This window comes from Sarcophilus harrisii, chromosome 6 (assembly GCF_902635505.1).
Source record: "Sarcophilus harrisii chromosome 6, mSarHar1.11, whole genome shotgun sequence".
Taxonomy (NCBI): domain Eukaryota; kingdom Metazoa; phylum Chordata; class Mammalia; order Dasyuromorphia; family Dasyuridae; genus Sarcophilus; species Sarcophilus harrisii.
Genome location: NC_045431.1, coordinates 144,621,461 through 144,648,790, shown reverse-complemented (window position 1 = coordinate 144,648,790; position 27,330 = coordinate 144,621,461). Strand labels below are relative to the sequence as shown.

General features: G+C 33.3%; 1 protein-coding gene across 1 annotated transcript; it reads left to right on the top strand.

Annotated features, from left to right (window-relative positions):
- Positions 1–26,432, top strand: LOC100926600 (all-trans-retinol dehydrogenase [NAD(+)] ADH7-like). Its single transcript, XM_003774171.4, has 10 exons — positions 1–20; positions 1,162–1,300; positions 4,254–4,355; positions 9,314–9,452; positions 14,671–14,758; positions 14,856–15,072; positions 17,684–17,944; positions 19,174–19,309; positions 23,579–23,717; positions 26,276–26,432. The coding sequence occupies exons 1-10, from the start codon at positions 16–18 to the stop codon at positions 26,298–26,300; spliced, it is 1,251 nt and encodes a 416-aa protein (XP_003774219.2). The 5' UTR covers positions 1–15; the 3' UTR covers positions 26,301–26,432.
- The last annotated feature ends 898 nt before the right edge of the window (positions 26,433–27,330 follow it).

Genomic DNA, 27,330 nt, shown 5'->3' with positions numbered 1-27,330 from the left:
AGTAGAAAAGAGACCATGAGGTAAGCATTTTTTTGATGACCAAAAAAAATCACTGAGGGTGAGAAGACAATTCCCATAGTTCTACCAGTTAGGTTTGCTAGCAGGCATTGATTGTATTGTGCAAGATACTGATATGCTGGCAGTTTGTGCTTCTGTGTAATCCAACCTGAAAACCCATCAATAGATTCTAAACATGCAAAAAGAATTTCAGCATACACCAGAATTAGAAACCTCAAAATTATCTAAATTCCTCCTTCTCCTAAACTCATGAACTTTAGCTTTATATAGGAACCTTTAAATGGTATTTTGTCTTTCAAAATAACTTTCTAGGGGCAGCTATATGGCACAGTGGATAAAGCATCAGCCCTGAAATCAGAAGAACCTGAGTTCAAATTCGACCTCAGACACTTAATATTTCCTAGCTGTGTGACCCTGGGCAAGTACTTAACCCCAATTGCCTCAGCAAAAAAATAAAATAACTTTCAACCACTCAATCTGAAAACAAAACAAAACACTGAGAAAACATCTAAAGTTCACCTCAGGTCTCAGTGATTCACCACATTAAAAGATACAAGAAAAGAACAGCATTGATATAGTTGAACCTTTCATCATGGTGGAAATGGATTATAAATTTATAAGATGAACAAGATCAGCCAAAGAACATTCCTGAATAAATACAGTTATATTTTCTTTCCCCCACCTCACAAGTAGTTTGGGAAACAAATTTATCCCAAACTCATGACTTCAAAATGGAGGAACTGACTTGAGAAATCCTGAAGTCCTTTCCAGCAAACAGGAACAAAATAAATCTATATTGTTCATACTTCTCTGGAAAAAGGAGATCAAGCTTAAAGACAAAACCTTTTCCCGCATTTTCTTTCTTCCTTTGTTGAGCAGAATTTCTTTATATCATTTTCTTTTTACAATTTGGGAGTAGATTGAAGTGGTCAATTTATAATCTAGTCACTGTGAGTCTGAGGTAAATAATATTTTTATCCCTACTTGCTATTATTTGGTGATACTCTCAGTTGCCTTAGATACACTTAATATTTGTTAGTTTTTCTTTTTTTCAGAAGTTAAACATTACAAAGGGGTGGGACTGGGTAGGGAGATAAAGAGTTGAAAGTTCTGAATAATGATTTTTTTTTCCCTTTTTTGAAGGCCTTGTTTTGAAATAGAACTATTTATCTCAAAACATAATGGTTTGCAAAACAGGATTGTTCAGACTTTGGTGATAGGACATCAGAGCCTGGTGAACACCAGAATCCAAGAGAAAGGCAGGATGAGCACTGCAGGAAAAGTAAGCAAAGTATTTTTTATATCTTCATCACAAACTAATGAGATAAGTAACTGCACCCTTAGAGTTTGGGTTTGGGTTTTTTTTTTCTGTTTATTTGGGAAAGTAAATCTTTGAGAGAAGAAAAGTTTGCCTATGTAGGCAAGCATTTAGCAAAACCATTGATTGGCACCTTTCAGTACTGTGGGAAGAAAATGGATATAATAAATAGAGAATCATGGGAAGGGATATTCTTGCTGTGATACTTCAGTAGTATTAGAAGGAATATAGTTTATGTCCTTTCACTAGAAAAATAAAACCTTCTGCTCTCAACCTTGTATTTAAAAAATGATGAGATGTAAAGCATAATGTGCTAACACTGAAGCTCTGTAAGGATGTGATTTTTACCAATTACCCGTGTGAGGACAAGAAATGAAGATGGCTCTGTTTAAGGACTTGTTTTATGAAAAAATGATAACTGAGCATATGGATATAGCTAAGAATTACAAAAAGAGTTATCAAAATGTTTTTTAAAAGCAATAGTTTTTTAAAAGTCATGAATCCTTTGTAGAGTGTTATAATTATTAACAAAAATTTCCCAGATGTTAAATGTAATTCTCACAAAACCATGCGAAAGAAATAAAAGTTCAATTTTCTCATTTTACAGATGAAGGTAATTGAATCAAAGAAAAAGTAATTAAAGGTAACTCTTAGTCACATAACTACTAAGTCTCTGAGGTCACATTTGAACTCAGGAAAATGAGTCTTCCTAACTCCTGATCAGGCACACATCGCCATCTAGTTTTTTTCCTATCTACTGTCATATAAATAACCAATAAGTACACTCATTCCTGGTTTTCTAAACCAGGCTTGTGCTTAAACATAGAATTGGTCCTGTTTAAAAAAAACTTGGCCAATTATTTGGTAAAATGGTCCCAGAAGGTAAAAGAAGGATCAAAACTTAAAAATATTTCAAGGGATCAAGCAAAATTTTGTATTAATTGACAATTACAAATACCATCAATGCTGAAATTAAAGCACCATCAATATATCAGTCAATTATTTTCTCTATTTTGGCATTCAGTGCTAATTTTTACCAAGTGATTTTTTTATTCCTGTTTTATGAAAGCTTTTTGTGCCAGAGGCAGTGTTTTAATTTTTGTTACATCTTCAAATATAATCTTAACTTTAGGATCTAAAATAGATTGTGATTGGTTCATAAACATATGGATTAGATGAAACTGGAACCTTCACTTCTACTCTCCTTCAGTCTTGTGGGAATTTCCCCTATAGGTGTTCTGGATTCTGGATGCAAACTTTACAATCTTTAAACACACTTATGTTTCCTTGACCAGAGCCTGATTAATTGAGATTGCATATATATGTATATGTTTATGTACATATTATATATATTATATTATATGTATGTATATATATTATATATTATATATATGTATATATGTAAACCTGGAGTGTTGAACAGACCCAGAATCTTTTAGTTCCTTTTCTCTCCTTCCAGGAATTCATCATTTCTTAACATAAATTATCTCTGAAGGCAACATACTCCTTTTAAGGGCAGAAATTAAGTTGTAGCAGAAATAGATCAGGAAGCAAATGGGAAAAATCTCTACTAAAGTAAGTCAGGAGATAGAAGAACTAGAAAATGGGTTGAAGGTAAGGACAGGAATTCAGACCTCCACTAGCATGAGTCACCCTAATATCTTAAGGACAAGGAAGAAGAATTAATGCAGCAAGTCATTGGCACCCCGGTATGAATCAGGTGCTGGTAACTGAATGTTTGATTCAATACAATAATTTTGTAATTTCATTATTTTCCCTGAAAGTCTGCCTCACAGCCCCTTCTAACACTCCATAATGCAGGGCTGACTTGGCAAACTTTTAAGGTAGACAAAGTCTATGACATTTTCTCATCTAAGTTTCTTATTTTTCTTATTTCCTCTCTTGTCAAGACTGTAGTAATCAGACTGCTACTCTCTGGTCTCTAACCCTCCTCCTAGGCTACTCATACTAGAAACATTTCTAGAGCCCAGAGATCTCTACCATTACTCTGTGATCAAAAGTCCAATTGCTAGGAGACAAAAAAAAAGCTGATTGAATGAATTCACACCATTATGTTAGTGACTGGTGGCCAGTTTTTTTCCACTTAAAAAAAAAAGACTCTTAATCTAAATGCATCTCTAACTGGTGAGTACTGTATCAGGCAGCATAATACAAAGAAAGCAAGTAAAATCCTTTGTGGGGAAAATCCCTTGGATATAGAGATTCCCAGCTTGTACCTAGAAGTCGGTGTCCAGACTCGAGATGAGAAAATTCTTCTTCCTTGTCCTTAAGATATTAGGGTGACTGGTGCTGGTGGAGGTCTGAATTCCTGTCCTTACCTTCGACCCATTTCCTAGTTCTTCTGTCTCCTGATTTATTTTAGTAGAGATTTTTTCCCATCTGCCTCCTGATCTCTTCCTGCTACAACTTAATTTCTAATTTGCACAGTCTCTCCCTTTTTCGCCACATCTGGATCCACAGGTTCTTTGAAAGCTGCAAGCCCCCTTTTCCTCCAATGATTACAGCCTTCTTTTTTTTTTTTTTTATTAAAGCTTTTTATTTTTCAAAACATATGCATGGACAATTCTTCAACATTAGCCCTTGCAAAACCCTGTGTTCCAATTTCCTCCCCCTTCCCCCATGCCCTCCCCTAGATGGCAAGTAGTCCAATATATGTTAAACGTAGTAGAAATATACATTAAGATTACAATCTTCTAAAGAAGAAGCAAATATTTCTCCAAAGGGAGTAGTTCTGTCATTTTAGCTTGTAAATGCATGAAAAAGTTCTGGGTTTGATGGAGTTTTAGCTCAGTAGCCCACCCTGATAGAATGATTCTTGCATGAGATTTTCCCTGGCTTATATTAGTTAAATGATCAGGAGTTAATGAATATGTCACACATCTTGTTATTTTCTCAGGTAATTAAATGCAAAGCTGCTGTAATATGGGGCCTGAAAGAACCCATTTCCATTGAGGAAGTGGAAGTTGCTCCACCAAAAGCCTATGAAGTTCGAGTTAAGGTACTGACGTTTTTACTTCTTAATTCATTTAAGAGAAGGCCTGAAATCTTTTTGGTTTAGGGAATTCCCAAACAGGAAATCCTCTTTACCAATGAGATTGGCAATTCTCTCCATCTCAGAATCTCCTAGGTTGCCTGAGAGCACTAAAAAGTTGCCCAATGACCTTACCCGGATAACACAGCTTCAATATGCCAGAGGAGGGGCTGGGGCTGGAGTCTTAAGTGATTCTAAGTGTAATATCATTTTTTAAAAATAAGCCAGGCCTGTAAATTCCACATTTTAAAGAGGCTTCACTATAGGAAACAGATATATCGCTGTCATAGTTAAGCAGCTAAATTGTTAGTCATGTTTTTTCCAATATGATGTTAAATCTCTATAGATGCAACTGAATATTATATATTCAATAATTCCTTTTATGACAGTTCTCTTAGTAAGCTGTTTGTGAAGTGAGCAAAACCAGGAAAACATTGTATGTAGTAACAGCAATATATGAAGAACCAGAACAATTCCAAATGACTAATGATAAAGCATACTATATCTGCCTCTAGAGCTGATAATGTTTGAATACAGACTGAAACATACTATTTTTAACTTTATTTTACTTTTTTATTTTATTCAGGTCTTCTGGTATAAAAATGACTAATATAGAACTGTTTTACTTACATGTATAACCTAATTGTACATGTATAAAAAGATTGCTTACCATCTCAGAAAGGGAGGTATAGAATTTAGAACTCAAAACTTTATGTGAAGATCGCGTATTTTAAAATCAGCAGGAGTCAGGAATTCAGGTTAGGGGAAAATCGTCAGTCTTTATTCTCAGTGAAGAAGGATCAGAGGTGGAAGATAATCGGCGATAGCAATGTGTGTAGCTGAGTCAAGAAGCTAGCTAGATCAGCACCCACACGACCAGCAACTAGGAGTATGGAACCCAGGCCAATCTCTCCCAGCTTCTCTTCCTGTCTCTCTCTCTGCCTCCACCCACCAAAATCGTCATTTCCTATACAACACATCAGGACTTCCACAGAGAGTGGGCAGGGACCATTCTTTATCCAATCAAGTATATTAATAGAGTATAGCCCAATTACTATTTAGCCTCACGTACTTGGGACCTCAGTGCATCAACTCAAACCTCAGCCCATTACATTTTAAATAAAAAAATTTTTAAAGGAATGTTAAATATGTTTTTATATGTAATTGGGAGAAAATAAAATATTATTTAAAAAGAAAAATAAAGATATTTGCAAGCCCCCCAAAATCAGATAAATTACCCAAACCTAAACATTACTATGCCCAAAGACTCTGGGCCAAATCTATAGATGTGCATGAGGAAGAAAAGATAAGGGTCACTTGAAAGAGATGTCTCCAGCATTATATAATATTTAGAAATTTCATTGACAGATCTCTGGAGTAAAGTGCCTAACCCATTAAATTCTATGCCAATTGAATTTTATGTCAGTTTCTTTCCTCTTTTCTTAATTTTTCTCTCTCTCACCTTCTCCTCCTTTCTGTCTCTCTCTCTCTCTCTGTCTCTCTCTCTCTCTCTCCATTAATATCAGGTGAGCCATAAATCAGATATATATATATATATATATATATATGCTTTCCAAGGTAGTTTACCACATCATAAAGCCATGTTCAAGTTGTAGATTCAAGGGAATCTCTGTAGATGATAAATTCTTCCAAATACACCTAATGATATTGTGCCAGTTTCATTGAGTCCTGGAGCACTGTACTATCTCCTGGCAGAGACCTGTAACCACTCCAAAAAGTTTGGCCTAGCTAGTCACACAGGACACTTAGGGAATGAGGAGGATGCTAAGTGTAGAGATTCTGACATGCAATTAGATGAATGCCTTATCCCATAAGAGTTCATTCAATATAATATATATATATATATATATATATATATATATATATATATATATACATATACACATACACACACACACATATCTGTACATTTATGTACATATACCAATGCATGCACAATACATACACACACACACATCTCAAACATATATGGAAAATTCCTAAGTTGATACAAGAACTAAAGAGGAGGAGAAAAAGATTGAATTGCTTACAAGAAGTTGCAAAGCTATTTATAAACACTACACTTCTATTAGGGAAAAAAAAGCAGACTTTTGAAATGATTGTCAAGGCAGCTAGTTGCCAGAGTTGATAGAGTCCTGCCTGGACCTGGATTCAGATTCTAATCCTACCTCAAAATATTTACTGGCTCTGTGACTCTAGGCAAATCATTTAGAATCTGGGTCCCCTTTTTCAGAATCTGTCCTGTATCTTCTCCCTTTTTCTCTCTTTGTTCTCCTACTAGATTTTCTCCTTTGCTCTCAAGAGTTCAATTATCTCTTGATATGTGATTCCTAGATTGCTCTTCCCAATCGTAAATGCTAAGCCCATGTCACCAACTATTTGGCATTTCAAACTGGATGTTCTGTAGACCTCTCAAACTCAACATATCCAAAACGGAATTCGTTGTCTTTCTATCCAAATCCACCCCTCTTTTTGATTTCCCTATTTTTGTTGAGGGCATCATCACCCTCCCAATAAGCCAGATTTAGAACTTCAAAGTCATTCTCAACTCTTCTTTCTTGATCACAGAGTGCAAACCCTGAACTGAAGAAGATCTCAGTTTGAATCTTGCTTCAGACTTTTGCCAACTTTGGGAAATTTCTTAACTTTTCTGAGACTCAGTTTCTCCATACATAAAATGGGGGTAATGAAAATAACCTCTACTTCAAAGGATTATTGTAAAGATCAATTGAATTAACATTTGTAAAGCCCTTTGCTAACCTAAAATATCACCTAAATGACTGTTATTAAAACCAGTATCATATCATTTGTGGTGAATAAAAAACCCAAGAGACAAGTTTCTGGCTAATTAATACTCAATGTATTAATCAGGCTAGCTAATAATCAATAAATTAATGATCAGTTTCTCTCAGTAACCAAAGACACTTATTTAATAGAAACATTGAATGCCTTAAATATTTTTTTTAGAAAGCAACTGCTCATGATTGGAAAAATCAACCCTGACTGGTAAACATATAAATGAAGAGGTGGACTAAAAGTCTTCAATTGCTACTGCTCAGAACTAGGCTTGATCATGAGACTCAGCTGCCTCTAACAATCTGGTCAGAGAAATCCATCTGTACTCAGACCATTCTGCTTGTTTTTCTCCTTCATGAGCTGGATGGGTCACCCTAAATTACAATGGAAGGGTTCAAGGATTTGGGCAAGAATTTACCTAATTGAATTCTGTTTATACTTTAAGGCCTCATACAAGATAGAAGAGCATGTTCCCTGAGAATTAAGGTAATCTCATCTATCAGTCATGTCCTTCAAAGAAAGGGCTAGACCTTAGTCTAGTTTGGATCCTAACTAATGATTGATGGTTAATATAATAGCAAAATAATAATTTCTCTCACAGATTTTTTTTGTTCAACTATGAGTCATAAATGAAGAATTTAAAATGAATATGTGATAGAAGAATTCAAAACGAATATCAAAGGACAATGAAGAAATGAAAGTTAGCTGAGAGAGCAGAGGATCCCTTGAATAGGGCATGTCATTAGGGAAATATGTGGTCTAAAATAAAAATGTGCTGATTCCAAAATGAGAGCTAGGGACAACCCACTGTGTGTTCCATTAAGACCCCAGGACATCAGGTGAGACATACAGGAGGACATAGACAGGAATCATACAATATGGTAGGCAGTCTTGGATGGTTTGCAATCTACATTGTTGGAGGCAGTATCTGATCAATGAGATCACATTTCCTCTTATGTATTTGAGCTAGATTTTGACACTTCTCTTTCCCTTGTTAAATATTTATTGAGTAAGTATCATAATATACTGTAAGTTAATTCTCTCTTACAAAATCTTCTAGAACTCACTAACCATGAAGACTTTTCTATTGATTGATAATAGAAACACATTGACCAAATAAGGCACAAGTTATCCAAATTGTAAACACTCTTTTCTCTAACCTTGAATCTCTTATCTCACTATTCTATCAACCCTCCAAAACACTTTATATTCACTTAGCATATATTTTGTATTTGCTTTTTCAGTGGAATGTAAATTTCTTGAAGACAGAGATGGGTTTTGTTTTCTTTTAGTTTTATATCTCAACCACTTAGCATTGTGCCTTTCATAAGGCAGGATTTTAATAAATTCTTGTTGAATTTTCTTGGAATTTTTAAAATAAGATACTTAACAATTGGTGATATTTCATTTTATAATAATATAAGGAATTGATATAAAATCATTCTAATTTATTAATATTATTTTTCATCAACAAAGTATAATCCTGCATGCCATGAGTAATAACTAATCACCAAAAATATTTCCTTGTTCCATTTGTGGCCATGTTCCATTGTGCATCTTCCAAAAACTAAGTTATAACCCTTTCTTATTTTCCTCTAGTGTGTAGAATCATTCTACATTTCAATTTAACGTTTTTCCTATTACCTTAAAACAGTGTTTGGGATCAAAAAAACTTTTGCAGTCTCATGCCCAGTGTTGGGATAAATAATACTAGTAAGAGCTTAAAAAAAAAAAAAAAGTCCCTTACTCTGCTGGCTCAACTCTCTCAGACATTTCATGCTTTGTCTTCTGGAAAAAGCTTTTAAAAGATTAAGATGTTATCATATGGTCACTCTTGATGAGATGATCAGTCATACTTTGGCTGGTATGATACTTTGTCTCAAGTATGTCACTGCATGTGAAATATGGTGACCACACTGAGCAATATTCTTCTCCTTCAGAACAGGAACCTTTTGGTAAATGGTAGGCAAAGAACCCAACATAAAGTAAGCACTAAGAGAATCATCTCTATGCAAACACTGGCTCAATCAAGGCTCTAGCCCCTTTCCTGCTACTTCCAAAGTATCTTGTTACCTACTTGGTGCAGCTGACTTTCTTTTTCCCTGTAGATTTTGGCTACAGGCATATGTCGCACAGATAACAATGCAATCACAGGAGGCTTACATGCTAAGTTTCCAGTCATTGTGGGACACGAAGCAGTTGGAATTGTAGAAAGTATTGGAGAAGGAGTAACTACAGTGAAACCAGGTAAGGGAGGAGTTTTTAACCCGGGGTCCATGAATTTGCTTTTTAAATGTGTTGAAAACTGTATTTCAATGTAATTTGGTTTCCTTCATAATCCTAAATTTATTTTATGTGCATTTCAAAACATTATGGAATGGGTCCATGGACTTTATTTACCACACTGCCAAAGTACACACACACACACACACACACAAAGAATAAGAATCCTCTGAAATATGAGGATATTGGCCAAGATACAAGTTTTAAATGAAGAGAATAGAAATAGAATAATCTTTATCTTTTAACAGAAATCTTATTTATAACAATTAATTTTTTTGCATTTCATTTCTACAACATAGTCATTTCTGAGTATATTCCAATCCCAAAGTCTTAACAGAAATACAGGGCAATTAGGTGGAGAGAGTATTGGTCTTGGAATCAGGAAGATTCAGCTTTCTGAATTCAAATCTGACCTCAGACACTTATTAGCCCATTTGTGATGGACAAGTCACTTAACCTTATTTACCTCAGTTCTTTATTTGTAAAAATGAACTGGAGAAGGAAATATAAACTACTTTAGTATCTTTGCCAAGAAAACCTCAAAATAGTGTCATGAAGAGTCAGACATGACTGAAACAACTAAAAGCAAGAAAACAGAAAAATAGTTAAGCAATTATGATTGATGTGGTACCATATCTGGAGAAATACAATGATCTGCCCCTATAGTTTCTAGCAAAATATGAGAGGGATATTTAATTCTTTGTTATCCAAGGTCAATATTGTTTTTTTTTTTTACAGGTATAGAGATTTTGACTTCCTTTTACTATTATTTTCATTTATATTATTATTGTATTTATGCAAATATAATATCTACCTCCAGAATATTTTTCAAAAATTGACTAATACCTCGTTCATGAATAACCCTTTGGGATTGAATTGTGCATACTATATAGTTCGTGAAATACTCCCCCCATCTCCATCAATTTTTTTATCCATTTATCATTAGCCAACAAATACACATTAATTCTCAGGAAAGGCAGTCACTCAAATGACATAGCCAGAAAAACATTCTCCCTTTGCCCCATAAACCAGAGGCATATTTTCCCATAATTACACACACTATTCATAGAAAGAATGGCTTTATACTTAGAATATAATGGCAGTGACATTAAATGTTAATTACATAAATGATAAGAAAAAAATTTACTTCTTGTTTCTACAGGACTCAGATATCCTTTTTCTTTTCTTAGTCCTCATGTATTTCCCCTCTGGTTGAGCATCTCTGTTAGACAGATTACTCAGCTGAATTCTCAGGGTTGAGTCTCTGTATTAAAGTTATTTTCTTTTTGTTATTGTTGTTGTTGTTGTTGTTGGGAGAGGGGGAGACAATTTTTGCATCTGCTGCTTCCCTCAGAAAACTAATTGTCTATGTATCTGTGAAGCATGTATGTTTCTGTTCCTTTTTCAGATTCAGGTTCTCTTACTGGTTAAGCAATTCTGTCTTAAAGCTTCGTGCTAATTGAACTTATGGGTGGGAGGAGGAAGAGCAGACTGAAATCCACTTTTTTCTTTCTTCCCAAATTCCAGTGTCCTCCAAAAGCAGCTTTGAGGTTATAACTTCTACCCTGGAACTATGAATTCTTCCAGATCTCAACTATTCAAACCACTTAGAGGCATAGTTGATTTGTGATCAATGCCATCAATCTAGTTGCTTTCTATTGACTCCTCTAAAAAATTTCATTAAGGAACCTAGTTGTAGACTTATCTGTGTTCTAATTAATATCTCATTAACACTTTGTGGGAACATTCAAAGGATAATTCTCTTCTTTATATAAATATTCTTATGTTTCTCTGAGTTCTTCATATTCATTTCTTGATGCATTATTATATTTCACTATATTCATATATAATATTTTGTTTAATGATTTCCCATTCAAAAGGCATCCATTTTGTGGATAATAAATCTTTGCTGTAACAAGAAAGTGTCAGTATACCTAAAAGAGGTAATAAGGGGCTATGGGAACACATTAAAATGAATCGAAGACTAAGAAACCTAATCCTAAAGAATGGGTGAGTTAAAGAATAACTCATAGGAACAATGAATAATTTCATTAAAGAAAATGACAATGAGAGGAGCATATCCAAGTTTATAGGGTGCAGGAAAAATAATTATCAGAGGAAAATACACATCACCAAATGCTTATATGAATAAAATAGAAAAAGAACAGACCAATGATTTGGGTATGCAACTAAAAAAAACTAAGAAAAGAATTAAAAGTCCTCAAATGAACACAACATTGGAAATATTAAAAATTAAAGGTGAGATTAATAAAATTGAATGTAAGAATAATTATCAAAACTAAGTGGTACTCAGACAAGATTAGAAGGGAAGCAATAAACTGGGAAAACGTCTTTACAGTTAAAGGTTCTGATAAAGGCCTCATTTTCAAAATATATAGAGAATTAACTCAAATTTATAAGAAATCAAGCCATTCTCCAATTGATAAATGGTCAAAAGATATGAACAGACAATTTTCAGATGAAATTAAAACTATAAAAAGATGTTCCAAATCATTATTGATCAGAGAAATGCAAATTAAGACAACTCTGAGATACCACTACATACCTCTCAGATTGGCTAAGATAACAGAAAAAGATTAATGACGAATATTGGAGGGGATGTGGGGAAATTGGGACACTGATGCATTGTTGGTGGAATTGTGAATGCATCTAACCATTCTGGAGAGCAATTTGGAATTATGCCCAAAAAGTTATCAAACTGTACATACCCTTTGATCCAGCAGTGTTACTACTGGGCTTATACCCCAAAGAGATCTTAAAGAATGGAAAGGGACCTGCATGTGCATGAATGTTTGTGGCAGCCCTCTTTGTAGTGGCTAGAAACTGAGTGGATGCCCATCAATTGGAGAATTGGGTAAATTGTGGTATATGAATGTTATGGAATATTATTGTTCTGTAAGAAATGACCAGTAGGATGAATACAGAGAGACTTGGAGAGACTTACATGAACTGATGCTAAGTGAAATGAGCAAAACCAGGAGATCATTATACACTTCAACAACAATACTATATGAGGATCAATTCTGATAGAAGGGGCTCTCTTCAACAATGATAGGATCCAATTCAGTTCCAATTGATCAGTAATGAATAGAACCAGCTATATCTAGTGAACAAACACAGGAAAATGAGTGTGGACAACAACATAGAATTTACACTCTTTCTGTTGTTGTTTGCTTACATTTTTGTTTTTCTTCCCAGGTTATTTTTACCTTCTTTCTAAATCCAATTTTTCTTGTGTAGCAAGACAACTGTATAAATATGTATATATATTGTATTTAAAAATTATCCATATGTTTTGTCAATAAAAAGCTATATATCTATCTATCTATCTATATATATATATACATATATATATATATATATATATATATATATATAAAACTAAGTCATACGGGCCAAGAAATATAAAGATGGACTAATTGAACATAGTAGGCACATAATATATAGTAGAAAATGATTATAATAACTTTATATTTGACAAATGTAAAGATTTTAGTTTTGAGGACAAGAATTATTTGGTAAACATTTGTTGGGAAAGCAGGAAAGAAATCTGGCAGAAATTTAGACCAATATCTCCCACCATTTACCAAGATGAGATCAAAATGGATACATGACCTAGATATAAAGGGAGATAGTAAAAAAAAAAAAAAATTGAAGGATATATTATCCTGCCAGGCTTAAGGTTAGGTGAACAATTAATGAAGAAACAAGAGATAGCTAGTATTGTGAGGTATAAATATATAATTTTGATTACATTAAATTAAAAGTTTTGTACAAATAAAGCCAATGTAACTAAGATTGAAAGAAAACAGAACATTCTTTCTCATATCTAAAATATATAAAGAACTTAGTTAAATTCAAAAGAATGAGTCAGTCCCCAACTGCTATATGATCAAAGGATATGAACAAACAGAAATTAAAACTACATGGGGCAGTTACATGGCAGAGTGGCCCCAGAATCAGGAGGATCAAATTTGATCTCAAAACACTTAATACTTCCTAACTGCATGATCTTATGTAAGTCACTTAACCCATTTGCCTTGCAAAAAAAAAAAAAAAAAAAAAAAAAAAAAAGGCAAGAAATTTTATACCTATCAGATTGACTACAACAATAAAGGAGGAAAGCAACAAATGTTGGAGGTAATGTAGAAAAATTGGGACACAGATTCACTCTTGGTGGAACTATGAACTGATACAATCATTTTGGAGAGTAATCTGGAATTATGCCCAAAGAGTTATAAAACTGAGTGTGCCTTTTGAACCAGCAATTCCACCATCATAAGTTTTTTTCCTAAGGTGATTAGGGGAAAAGGAAAAGAACTCATATGTTCTAAACTATTTATAGCAGCTTTCTTTGTGGTGGCAAAGAACTGGAAATTGAGAGAATGCCCATCAAATGGGAAATAGCTAAACAAGTTTTGGTATGTGATTGTGATGGAATTCTGCTGCACTATAAAAAATGAGGAGATGGTTAATTTTAGAAAAAACATGGAAAGTCTTGCTCAAAATAATAAAGAGTAAATGAAGAGAACCAAGAGAATACTGTACACAGTAATTGCAATATTATTTGAAGAACAATTTTGAATGACTAAATCATTTTGAGTATGACAAATGCTCAAATTAATTACAAAGAACTTATGAAAGAAGATATTATCCACATCCAGAGAAATAATTTGATAAATAAAAGTATATATAGTACAGTTTCATTTATATGCACATATGTGCATCTATGTAACTTTCTCCAGGGCAAATAGGGAGGGGGAGGGGTGGAAAATAAAATTACAAGTGCACAGTTAGGAACAAAAGAAAACTTAGAAGCTAGCACAAAAAAGCAGGGGAGCTTTGAAAATGATGTGTAGTATTTATTACATAGGGTTTTTTTTTAAATAAACAATAGAAATGGAAACTCAGAATTTATATGGAATCGTTCTTTTTATATTCCTCTGGAAACGTTCTCTTTTTTGTCTTTCTTATATTTAAGTTCAAAATAAAAAACATTAAATTAAAAAAGTTGTTTAGAAAGGAAGGTGGGGAGAGTTTTGCTTCATTGCTGCCTAAACTTTGCTATTTTATCTCTACTTTCCATATCCTACTCCCAAAATGTTTAATTTGGCAAATGCCAAAAAACTTATTACTAGACAATATTTTTTTTTTCTTCCAGGAGATAAGATCATCCCACTTTGTGTCCCACAGTGTGGATTTTGCTCTGCCTGCCTAAACCCCAATTCCAATTTCTGTGAGAGGCTTGAGTGAGTTTCTGTCATTTTTGCTGAGATTTCATTTATTTGCCCCATTTACTAATATTTGAGCAGAGATCATTTACTATGGTTTTGATGTATTCAATAGTATTTCAGGTAAAGGAGTATTATCTGATGGCACTAGTAGATTTATCTGCAAAGGAAAGCCTATACATCACTTCCTGAGTACCAGTACATTCACTGAGTACACAGTGGTGGAAGAAAGTTCAGTTGCAAAAATCGACGCTGCTGCTCCTCCTGAGAAGGTCTGTTTGTTTGGCTGTGCATTTTCCACTGGATATGGGGCTGCAATCAACACTGCCAAGGTAAGATTATGATCAAAAGAAGTAAGATTATGATCAAAAGGAAATGAGGAAACAAAACTATCACTTTTTGCAAATAATGTAATGATATTAGAGAATTCTAAAAAACTAGCTGAAATAATTAACAACTTCAGCAAAGTTGAAGGATACAAAGTAAACATGCATAAATCATCAGCATTTCTATATATTACCAACAAAGGCCAGGAGAAAAATATAAAAAGAGAAATTCCAGTTATTTTTATAACTGCAGATAACATAAAATGCTTAGGAATCAAACTTTCAAGATGAACCCAGAAACTATATGAATATAATTACAAAACAGTTCACACAAATAAAATAGGATCTAAACAATTGGGAAAATATTAATTGCTAATGGGTAGGCTAAGAAAAAATAATTTAAAATATATATAATATATTATAATATATATATAATATAATATAATATAAAATATATAATTTTACCTATGTTAATTTACTTATTCAGTCCATATCAAACCATGAAAGAATTATTTTATAAATTTAGAAAATTTAGAAAAAAATGACAAAATTAATTTGAAAGAATTAAAGGTAAAAAAAATCAAGGGACTCAATGAAAAAATGTAAAATAAAGTGACAGCACTATCAGGTTCCAAAATGTATTACATTTTGTACTGGTTAAGAAACTAGAAAGCAATTTGGCAGAAACTGTGTTATATACCATTATTTAAAAATGGGTACATGATTTGGATATAAAAAGTGATATCATAAGCAAATTAGGGAAGCATGAGATATTTTACCTGTCAGTCTTTTGATAAAGGAAGAATTTATGACCAAACAAGCAATAGTAAGAATTAGGGGATATAAAATAGGTAATTTTGACTACATCAAATTCAAAAGTTTTTCCACAAACAAAACAAATGCTGTCAAGATTAGAAAGGAAAACAGAAAAGTAAAAGAGTAGAGAAGGGGAAGGGGATGGGATTTTATAGTTTTCTTTGATAAAGAAACAAAATCCATTTTGAGCTCTTCTATAGCCTGAGACCAATTCTTATTTTTCTTGGAAGCCTTGGGTGTAGGAATTTTGACTTTATTATCGTCTTCTGAGTATATGTCTTGGTCTTTGTCATCAACATAGTAACTCTCTATGGTCAGAATCTCTTTTTGTTTCTTTGTAGTCGAAAAGTGAGGTCTTTATCAAAGAAACATTTTGTTGTTTGCTCAGACTTTTGATTCTGTTAAAGTAGAGCTTTGCTTCCAGGGTGGAAGGTGTAATGTCTCAACCTTTAGAGGTTTTGCACAGCTATCTTCAGAGATCCTTCTAGGGACCTATATTATGAACCAGCACTGCAACTTTAACCTGAGTATGAGCAAAGCCACAGAGTCCTACTTCAATGCTAGCAAAAAGACCCCTATAATGTCCTTCTGACCAACTGTTTTGCTCCTTTATCTACTGGCTGACTTCTGGAGATCTCTGGAAGTTGTCTCCACCACTGCTCCTGACTGCCACTGCTGCTGCCAACACAGCTGTTGATTCAGCGGTCCCACTCCTATTTTCTGGGGCTCTACTCACACACAATGGGACAAACTTTTCCTGACAACCTTCCAAGTCATTCTTGGTATCTGTGGGCTGAGAGGTCTATTTTTCTGAAGGTGGACCACATCTTCCTTCAAAATCTAAGTCTATCCATATTTTTCTAACTCCATTAACCCATCATTTTCTATATCACAGCAATATTCCAACTTTATGCTGTCTAGTTAAATTTAAATTTAAATAGTTAAATTTAAAAAAAAATATTTTAAATAAATAGTTCTTCAAATAATATTGCAATTACTGTGTACAGTATTCTCTTGGTTCTCTTCATTTACTCTTTATTATTTTGAGCAAGACTTTCCATGTTTTTTCTAAAATTAACCATCTCCTCATTTTTTATAGTGCAGCAGAATTCCATTACAATCACATACCAAAATCACATACCAAAAAAAAAAATATTTTAAATAGTATATTTAAATTCATTAAAATAATGAAATCTTGATTAATATGGCTAACAGTGTAGTTTCCCCCTTTTTCTTTTTTGATTAAATCTATTTTAGCTTTAACTTTGTTACTACCCCCCCTTTTTTTTTTACATAATAAATTCTACTCCTGATCTTTATTTTGTTTGGGTGTGTCTCTTATTTTCTATCCTCCTGACTCCTCTGCTTTACTTCTACCTATTTCTTTTTCCTTTTATTACTTAATCTATTCTTCGTTCCAAGGATCTCTCTCTTATCTTTCCCTCTACTTTTATCCTTTGACTCCTTGTTTTCATCTAAATTTAGGAGACTTTTACAGCTTTTCAAATATATGTTTTTCCCTCTTTATCCATTCTCATCAATCTACATATATGCGTTTTTTAAAATGAATTTTCTGAGGTGACAGAATATCACTTCCTAATATATACTCCTGATCTTTAAACTGTTTATGTTTCTCATCCATTCAAAATATTACTACCAGAATCAGTTTGCCAATGGTTTCATTGGACTATTTATATTCTAGATTTCATGTTTCCCAAAATCCCAAACTTATTATAATATCAGTTTTATTGGATCAATCATTAATTACTAAAGGCAGGTATTTTTTTTTTCATCACCATAGGTCACCCCTGGATCTACTTGTGCTGTCTTTGGCCTGGGAGGAGTAGGCCTGTCAATTATCATAGGCTGTAAAGCAGCTGGTGCTTCTCGAATCATTGGAATTGACATCAACCCACTCAAATTTGAGAAGGCCAAGGCTGTAGGAGCCACTGAGTGCATCAACCCTAAGGATTACACAAAGCCCATCAGTGAAGTGCTAAAGGAAATGACTAACAATTCTGTCGGGTATACTTTTGAAGCCATTGGACACCTTGATACCATAGTAAGTAATCAATAGGAAGAGAGAAGAATTTGAGAGTCATGATAAATGTTCAGTCCCATCTAATGGCAGAATTCACCTCTCAATGGTTTAATTTATTACGAGTCTCCTTAGGATGCAGCTGTGATCCAGACAGAATCTGAGTTTTCATAAATTAATGCAAATTAAGCAATAGGAATTTAATAAATTCCTGTTATGTGCAAGAACTAGGCTAGGTTCAGAGGATTCAAATATAGTAAAACAGCAACTGTTTTCAGGGAACTTATATTCTACTAGGTAGAAATAACATTGGGTTATTGGTCTTGGTCAAGTGAGTCACAGGAGATGAGGAACAGATTTTCATTTGCTTTTCATATTATTTCTAATGCCATATTTAGTATCGATTTAGTTATTTTTCTCTAAGCAATAGCAAAAAGTATAAAGCTAATGGTAGGAAAGAGGATAATTCCTGGTGGCAGGGCAAATACAAGGATTCCTATATGAGATGGACCCTGGTGTCTCAGTTGGAAGATATACTGTGAAGCGTGGTCTTTCAGTCTCCTCATCTATAAAATGAAAAGGCTAGTTTAGAGTAACATTGGGACTGAAGTCCTATTTCTGCTTTAAATCCATGATGCTCCTATTCTGCTTTCTGTTTCCTGCCTTTGCAGGGAGGATGTCTGTTGATGGGGTACTAAAAACTGTGGAATTTATACAATATTCAAAGCAAGTTTTACTACATAAGAAACCAAATTTATTCCAATATGTTGGAATATATACTTCAATTTCTTGACATGACATTCTATCTCTCTTCTCTGCATTTGTATAGATTGTCCTCCATGCTTGGAAAGATCTCCCATTTCACCTCTATATCACTGAAATCCGAGTTTCCCCCAATTAAGCTCAAATATTACCTCCAACTGGATACTTAAAAAAAAAAATCTCCCTGCCAAATTGCCTATGCTTTTCCCCTACTCCAACACATAATTTACCTTGGATTTACTTGCTAATTTTTTTATACTTATACGTATAGGTTAGTGCTCTTCACATACACACTGAATGTAGGATTCTTGAAAAGGACTCTTTTGTTTGGTATAACTAGAATAGTACCTAGTAAATAGTTAGCATTAATAAATTCTTATTGATCCATTCATGAGGGATTACTAATCGGTGGCAATGGAACAAGGCACAGATCTCTTCCCATTCTGATAGATACCATAAGAAACATATTTTCTCTTTCATTTGTACATCAGATTGATGCTCTTGCTTCTTGCCATAATAACTATGGGACCAGTGTGCTAGTAGGCAACCCTCCATCATCTACAATGCTCACCTATGATCCCAAGCTGCTGTTCACTGGACGCACCTGGAAAGGATGTATTTTTGGTGGTATGTGGCTGAAAAATGAGGGGTTTTCATTCAGATAGAAATTTATGCTTTCTATGTGATAGGCACCATGTTAAGTGTTAAGAATACAAATATAAGTAAAATAAAAATTAATTGCTTTTAGAATCTAAAAAGCTTACATTCTAATGAAATATGATAACACATTCAAGACAGCTAGAAGAGAAAGTGAGATGGAGAGAAAAGTTCAGATTTCCTTGAGTAGAATCAGGAGATATATGAAAATAGAGGACCTGGCTTTTCAGTCCAGATCCTGGGAAAGAAATCTGGAATTGGGCAGGGATTTATCATTCACAGGAGAGACAACAGTGTTGGAAGCATGTGAGAATGGATTAGGAAGCTGTTGACACATAAATGGAAGGGGCTGGATATCTGACATGTTCTTTGCCAAAAGAGAGAGAGAAAGCCTATGATCTCACAATATTTTTAAAAATAGTTCATAGTGTGTGGGGTGGTGGTGGTAGATTTTGAGTAAAGTTCAGAAAACAAAATAAAGGACAAATTTGAAGAAGATATTAAAAAGAAAAAAAAAGTTACCCATATCTTACATTGATTATTATCCAATGATGTCACTCCAAACTTAGCAGGAATTTTTATGGCTAGTTCTTTTTATTTGAATTTTTGTTAACTTTTGTAATTTATTTTTATTTTTTATTTTTAAAAAGTTTTTATTTTCAAAACATATGCATGGATAATTTTTCAACATTAACCCCTGCAAAACCTTGTGTTCCAAATTTTCCCCTCCTTCCCTCCACCACTTCCCCTAGATGGCAAGTAATCCAATATATGTTAAACATGTTAAAATATATGTTAAAACCAATATGTGTATACATATTTATACAATTATCTTGCTGCACAAGAAAAATCAGATCAAAAAGGGAAAAAAATGAGAAAAAAAACAAAATGCAAGCATTTATTAATTTTTTAATATCAACTTAATTCACAAAACTATACTTCTGCCCTCTACTACATAAAGAGACATTCTTTGTAACAAAGAATAATAAAGAGAGGAGCGGAGGAGAAAGAAGCTCAGCTAAATTAACATATCACCAAGTACAACAGTATAATAATGATTTCTCACAGCACAATGATATTCAATTACTTTCTTGAGTGTGATTCTGGTTTGCTTTATGACTTTGCAAAGTATATAGGGCCATGCACAAACATTTCCTAGACTGCTAAGCAGCATGTTCAGTTCTAAATTTAAAGTAAAGGAGAAATAACAGAAACTATATATTTATATCATAACAGATGAATTGATCTCCATAATAGAAACTCACATTTATATAGTGTTTCAAAGTTACATTTCACTTTCCTTCAATAATCCTGTAAGATCACTAATTCAAGTATCATTGCCATTTTTCAGATGACACAACGGAAGGTTAGAGAGATTGAACAACTTATTGATTGTAAAATTGCTAAATAGAACTTCTCTTTTGATTTTTCTACCTGTTGTCCTGAATAGATTAATACAGAGTGAGCTTTACTCTGCTGCTAGTGGCAGAGGGGAAGTATTTGTGAAAGAGGATTTTGTTTTTGTTTTTGTTTTTTTTTTCATCTGGATCAGGCAATATAGTTCTTAAGTTCCTACTTTTTTTTAATTACTTTTTTTTTCAATTAGCAAAAATCTGCCTTTTCACTTCTCACTCATGGAATTGAATTACACCCTAGTTCTGTAACCCAGAACAGGGTAGAATGTGACAAACCTGATCCCACTGTAATTCTCTACTGTTGTTGGTGACCCAGTATAGGTTAGGAACATCCCCTTTCCAAGTTTATACTCTGTTCCTGAGAATCATAGTCCTATGCTGCCAATTCTTTGGCCAAGAACACCACTATTAGGTCTGTTTTCCAAGGTTCATCCAAGAAAAAGGAAAGAATCTATATGTTCTCAAATATTTATAATAGCTCTCATTATGGTAGTGAAGAACTTGGAAATTGAGGGGATGTCCATCAATTGGGGAATGTCTGAATAAATGTTGGAATACAATTGTGATGGAAGGCTGTTGTGCTGTAAGAAATTATGGGCAAGTTGATATTAGAAAAACATGGAAAGACTTGCATAAAATAATGAAGAGTGAAACAAGCAGAACCAAAAAAAATAGATTGTATACAGGAACAGGAATATTGTTTGAAGAATAATGAACAATCAAGTTGTTCTGAGTATTACAAATACTCAGATCAACTACAAAGGACCTATGAAATAAGATGCTCTCTCCAGAGAAAGAATTGATAAACAGAAGCATGAATTGTACGGTTTTATGTGATTGTGTGTATGAGTATGTGAAATAGTAGTGACCTTTTCTAATGCAAGGTAGGGAAGGAGGAAAGGAGACCGTTCAAAATTTAAAATGTAACCCCTCCAAAAAATTAAATTGAATTTAAAATAAATAGATGAATAAAATTTTAAAATCACACAGACTTAAAAGCTTCAAAACATTAATACTTATATTTACAAATTAATGGAAACTGATAGGACTTGCATCTGAATCCAAAAAGTATAACAATAAAACCAAAGTGAACAACCTTCTCTCCCAAGAAATTTGCATAGTCCTGGATTCAGCTAATGACACCAGTTACTGCTTCCCCTTAATGCTTCCAGTTGCAATTTTCCCTGTAGTTCATTCATCCATTCTTCTTAAGCCATCATTTATATAAAGTTCCCATAATACCAAGTTTTAGATAAGAGGACTCGTAATGATAGGAGATATAATAAGTCTTTATTCTTGTGTTTCTTGGCTCAGTCTCTGCCTTTAACCCAAAAGTGTTCTAACAAAGATTTAACAAGCAGCTTTTAAAAAGAAAATGTTTGCATGGTGCACATGTTTAATATAGATTTTTTTATATTTTTTTCTTTCACTGCCTTAAATATACACAATCAACAACACATACACACACACAAACCATCAAAAACCTAACCCAGTTTGTAGTGTATGCTGATTTCTGAAGAGTAAATTCTCACACTGAAAATGTCATAGCTGTCTCCAGTGAACTAATGTGATTTGGATTTAGCATGTCTCTGCTTTAATCCTATGTAGGCTTGCAATTAATTATTTCTGTTTGCCTCCTCTCTCCAGGCAAGATCTCCCTCCATCATTCTAGCACTTCTTGCTCAACTTCAGATAATAGGGACGTTTCCCTCTTCATTCCCAAATGCTAGTATAGTAACTAATGCTACTATAGTTCCCCATCTCTTAGAGTAACTGGGACACATTATTCACCAGGGCTATTTTCCAAAACATTTATAGAGAAAGATAGGAGAAAAGGCCAACTTATGACATAATTATGTTAGGAGGAGAGAATAATTTGCTCTCTCTGTTACCTGATCTGCTTGAGGAGTAAAGACAAAGTCAATTTTGATCTCTGGCAAATGGTGACAATTGTATACAACCAAATTTATAGGATTATTATGAGGATCACACAAGAAAGGGTAACTAAGATGCAGTCCATAAATCACTTGCTAAAAGAGAAATTAGAGAAAAAAACACAAAATAATATTATTTTTTTAAACTGAATCTGGTACTATATAAAGAATTCAGCCTGGAACTCAGTTCCCAACATCTACTAGTTAGGTAACTGAGGAATCCATGTGGTTCCCCTGAAATTCTCAACTTTAAAATACTTGTATTACTTCCATTACAGGATTGTTTGAATATGGCTATTTTATGAATTATAAAGCTCCATGTAATAAATGTGGGTTATTATAACTATCAGCTAAGTTCCCAGACAGCATGAGCAGTGCAGAATGAAGTTAACTAGAATAGGTTTCTTGGATGAAGTGAGATTTTGGTAAAGAACATGATGGTTATAAAAGGTTCTGAACCCCCCTCCTCCCTTTCTTGTGAAAAAGACATTTTTTAATCCTACAAGAATGTCATTATATTTTCCTTTCATACAAAAAGATAAAATTATACAAAATAAAGGTTGTCATATTTAAGTCTAAAGTGAAATATACTTTAATATCCTATTTAAGCTATACAACTAATACAGGTGGCAACCTAATATCCACTGCCTTCCTTCTTCCCCCATTTTCTCATGTTGTGCAAGTCTTGTTCATTTATTTCCCTAGACAATCCACTCAAAGCTTTGCCCCCCCCCCCCCAATTAGAATGTAAGCTTTTTGCACAGAAACGGTTATTCTCTTTCTTTATGCTCCCAGGGCCTGGCATATATTAAGCACTTAATAAATGTTTATTGACTGATTGATTCACTGTTTTATAAATAAAGTAAAATGGTGATGCTTAATTTTTTAAGGTTGGAAAACCAGAAATGATCTCCCAAAACTCGTATCTGATTTTATGGCAAAGAAATTTAACTTGGATCCAATAATAACCCATGTTTTACCTTTTAATAAAATCAAAGATGGATTTGATCTACTCAACAAAGGAGAAAGGTATGTGTATTTATGTTTGTCATAGACAAAATTCAATTTGTATAATACATTTTTTAAACAATCATCTTGTTTATATATACATATACATATATGATTTTAATTTCTGACTTGCACAAAATGAAAATTGATATTACATTGTATTAGATGAACATAATATTCTCTGTTTTCCTCATAAAATGGAAGTACACTTTGCTGATGTCTTGGGTTCACTGTAGCACAAAGAAGTAGATTCCAATAACTTAGGTCCAAATTCCAGTCCTGTAACTTATAAATCATATGATCTTTGGCAACTATATCTCTCTGGCTCTTACTACTTTCTCTTTAAAGTGATGTGGTTGCATTTGATAACTCTAAATCATGATTATTTGAGATAATCTCTGTGTGTTAATCTTGAGAACTTTTGGCATTAAATCCAAATGTAAGAAGATGAAGGAAGTGTATGAATATGAATAGTGAATGACTTGAGTGTTACACCACAACTGTCTCACTGAACCCTGGAATTTGGCTATAATATTCCCAGAAGTATTCATTTTGGGATCTCTTTCAAGAGGTGATTGATGAATTATTTTGGTTTCTTCTTCTCTTCTGGGTTTCTGGGCAATTTTCCTTGATAATTATAATTTTTTTGGTGAGACAAAATTAAGTGAGTTACCCAGAATCACATAGCTAGTAATTATCAAAGGTCTGAGGCCAGATTTGAATTCAGGTCCCCCTGACCTCAGGGCTGGTACTCTATCCAGCACAACACCTAACTGCCCCTTCTTCATAATTTTTTGAATTAATATGTCTAGACTCTTTTTTCAATTAGGGATTTCAGATAATTATTGTTATCTTTCCCTGATGAATTTTCCAAGTCACTTGTTCTTCCAACAAAATATTTCACATTTTCTTCTATTTTTTCATTCTTTTTTTTTTTTTTTGCTGAGGCAATTGGGGTTAAGTGACTTGCCCAGGGTCACACAGACACTTGTTAAGTGTCTGAGACTAGATTTGAACTCAGATCCCTGACTTCAGGACTAGAGCTCTATCTACTGCGCCACCTAGCTGCCCCTTTTTCATTCTTTTGACTTTTTTTTTTGAAACCTCAAGGAATCATTAGGTTCCATTTGCCCATTTCTAATTTTTAAGCATTTATTGTCTTTATTGAGCTTTTTCCATTTGGCCAGTTCTGCTTTTTAAGTTATTTTCTTCAGTATTTTTTGTGTCTCTTACTAAGCTGTTAATTCTCATTTCATAATTTTTTTTTTACCTCGCTCTCATTTCTTCTCCCATTTTCCCCTCTATCACAATCATCTCTTTAATTCTTGCAGCAAATTTTCCTGGTCTTGAGTACAATTAGCATTTTTCTTTGCTTTTAGTTGTTTTCACATTGTTGTCTTCTGTTTGCATCTCAGTCTTCCCTGACAACATAACAGCTTTTTATAATCATTCTTTTCTAGTTGTTTCTTAGTCTATTTCTTTACATTGAACTATATGCTAAATTTGTCAATTATACAAAGAACTGAATCAAATTTATAAGAACATAACCCATTCCCCAATTGATAAATGGTCAAAGGATATGAACAGATAGTTTCCAGGTGAAGAAATTAAAGTTATCTTGAGGCATATGAAGAAGTGTTCTAAATAACTTTTAATTTGAGAAGTGCAAATGTTTGCGGCAGCCCTTCTTGTAGTGGCTAGAAACTGGAAACTGAGTGGATGCCCATCAATTAGAGAATGGCTGAATAAATTGTGGTATATGAATGTTATGGAATATTATTTTCCTGTAAGAAATCACCAGCAGGATGATTTCAAAGAGTCCTGGACAGACTTACATGAACTGATGCTAAATGAAAGGAACAGAAACAGGAGGTCATTATACATAGCAACAAGACTATACGATGATCAATTCTGATGGATGTGGCTCTCTTGAACAATGAGAGGATTCAAAACAGTTCCAATTGTTCAGTAATGAAGAGAGCCATCTAAACCCAGAGAGAAGACTATGGGAACTGAGTGTGGAACACAACATAGCATTCTCACTCTCTGTTGTTTCTTTGCATTTTGTTTTCTTTTGCAGTTCTTTTTTTTCTTTCTTGATCTGATATTTCTTGTGCAGCAAGATAACTGTATAGATATGTGTACATATATTGGATTTAACATATATTTTAACATATTTAATGTATTGGACTACCCTCTAGCTGAGGGGGTAAGGGGAAAGAGGGAAAATTTTGCAACAGAAGATTTTGCAAGGGTCAATGTGGAAAAATTACCCATGCACTTGTTTTGTAAATAAAAAGCTTTAATTTTTAAAAAAAATGACAAATGGAAATGACCTTAGGCCTCACTGATCCCCTTTGGGTTCCTGATCCCCTTTTTTCCTCCTCCAAGTTTTGCAAATTGATCTTTCAGATTCATTGTTTATTTAATGAGCAGTAGTTCATTTGAAATGAAGTAGCAATACTTCATATACTGCCTCTGTGCACATTAAATATAATAATGAAGCCCCAATGTTAAATTATCCTTATTATGTGATATAGAAACAAGTTATTAACAGAAACTAACATTTTCTCTTTCAGCATTCGAACAATACTGACTTTTTGAACTCTGAAGTTATAAGAGGTAGCTGTGGATCCATCAACAATTTCTCTTATATTTTACTTTAATATAATAATCAAAGAGAACATATCACTCATGGGGGTAAAACAAAAGATAAAAATTAAGTATTTTATAATAGACACAGTTTTTAAAATTAGTGATTAATATTGTTGAGATTTAATTTATCTGGAATAGTAGTTGGATGATACTAATAATAGTAGGATTGTTGATGCTTAATCTGAAATAATTTATATTGGACTAGAGAATATAAGGTAAAGGTATAACCATTTCTTACTTTTTACTGAAGTGGAAATTATAAGGGAAAAGAGATTACTCATGCATCAAATTAATAAAGCGTTTAAAGGATTCTATTCTAATTAAAATGAGTTGGGCAAATCATATGGGATAATGTTGTTGTAATACTTTAAATCAGATATTATCTTTTATATGAAGTATTGACAATGAAACTCTTGAAAGCCTTCTCAAATAATATATATAAACAAACAAATATGTTCTATATCTTTATATATATTAATAAATATCTTAAATATACTAAACAAAAAATCTACATCTGCTGTCTTTCTTGTCTCATCCCTTTGTTTCAAAAAATATAAATACTTTTTAGAATCTTTTTTTAAAAATAAATTGAATTCATCAAGTAAGATGGTTTATTTTTATATTATACAGGTAACTGTATACAGGTAAATGTAAATTATTTCAGTACCGAGGATTTGAAGTTGGAATAAACAGAAAATATTGATTAGGGTAAGGCCGGCAACATGAAATCAAGCTGATGCTTCTAACTGAGGCATAGGCTTTAAGGAGATATTAAGTTCTGCTAATAATTAAGTACCTGCTTCAATTAAGAAACATAAATGTATATTTTAAAGAAAGCACATCCTTCATTTCAACTATCTAGTACATCTTGTGCACCATAACCTCTACTAGGCATTGTAGATATAAAAGCAAAAAACACTACTAGTAATAATAATTCCTGCCTTCAAGGAGCTGAAAATATTTTCATATATTTCATTGA

Coding starts and splice junctions, on each gene's coding strand:
- LOC100926600 (XM_003774171.4), top strand. Junction 1,301..4,253: donor GGATGAGCACTGCAGGAAAA/GTAAGCAAAGTA, acceptor TTATTTTCTCAG/GTAATTAAATGCAAAGCTGC. Junction 4,356..9,313: donor CCTATGAAGTTCGAGTTAAG/GTACTGACGTTT, acceptor TTTTCCCTGTAG/ATTTTGGCTACAGGCATATG.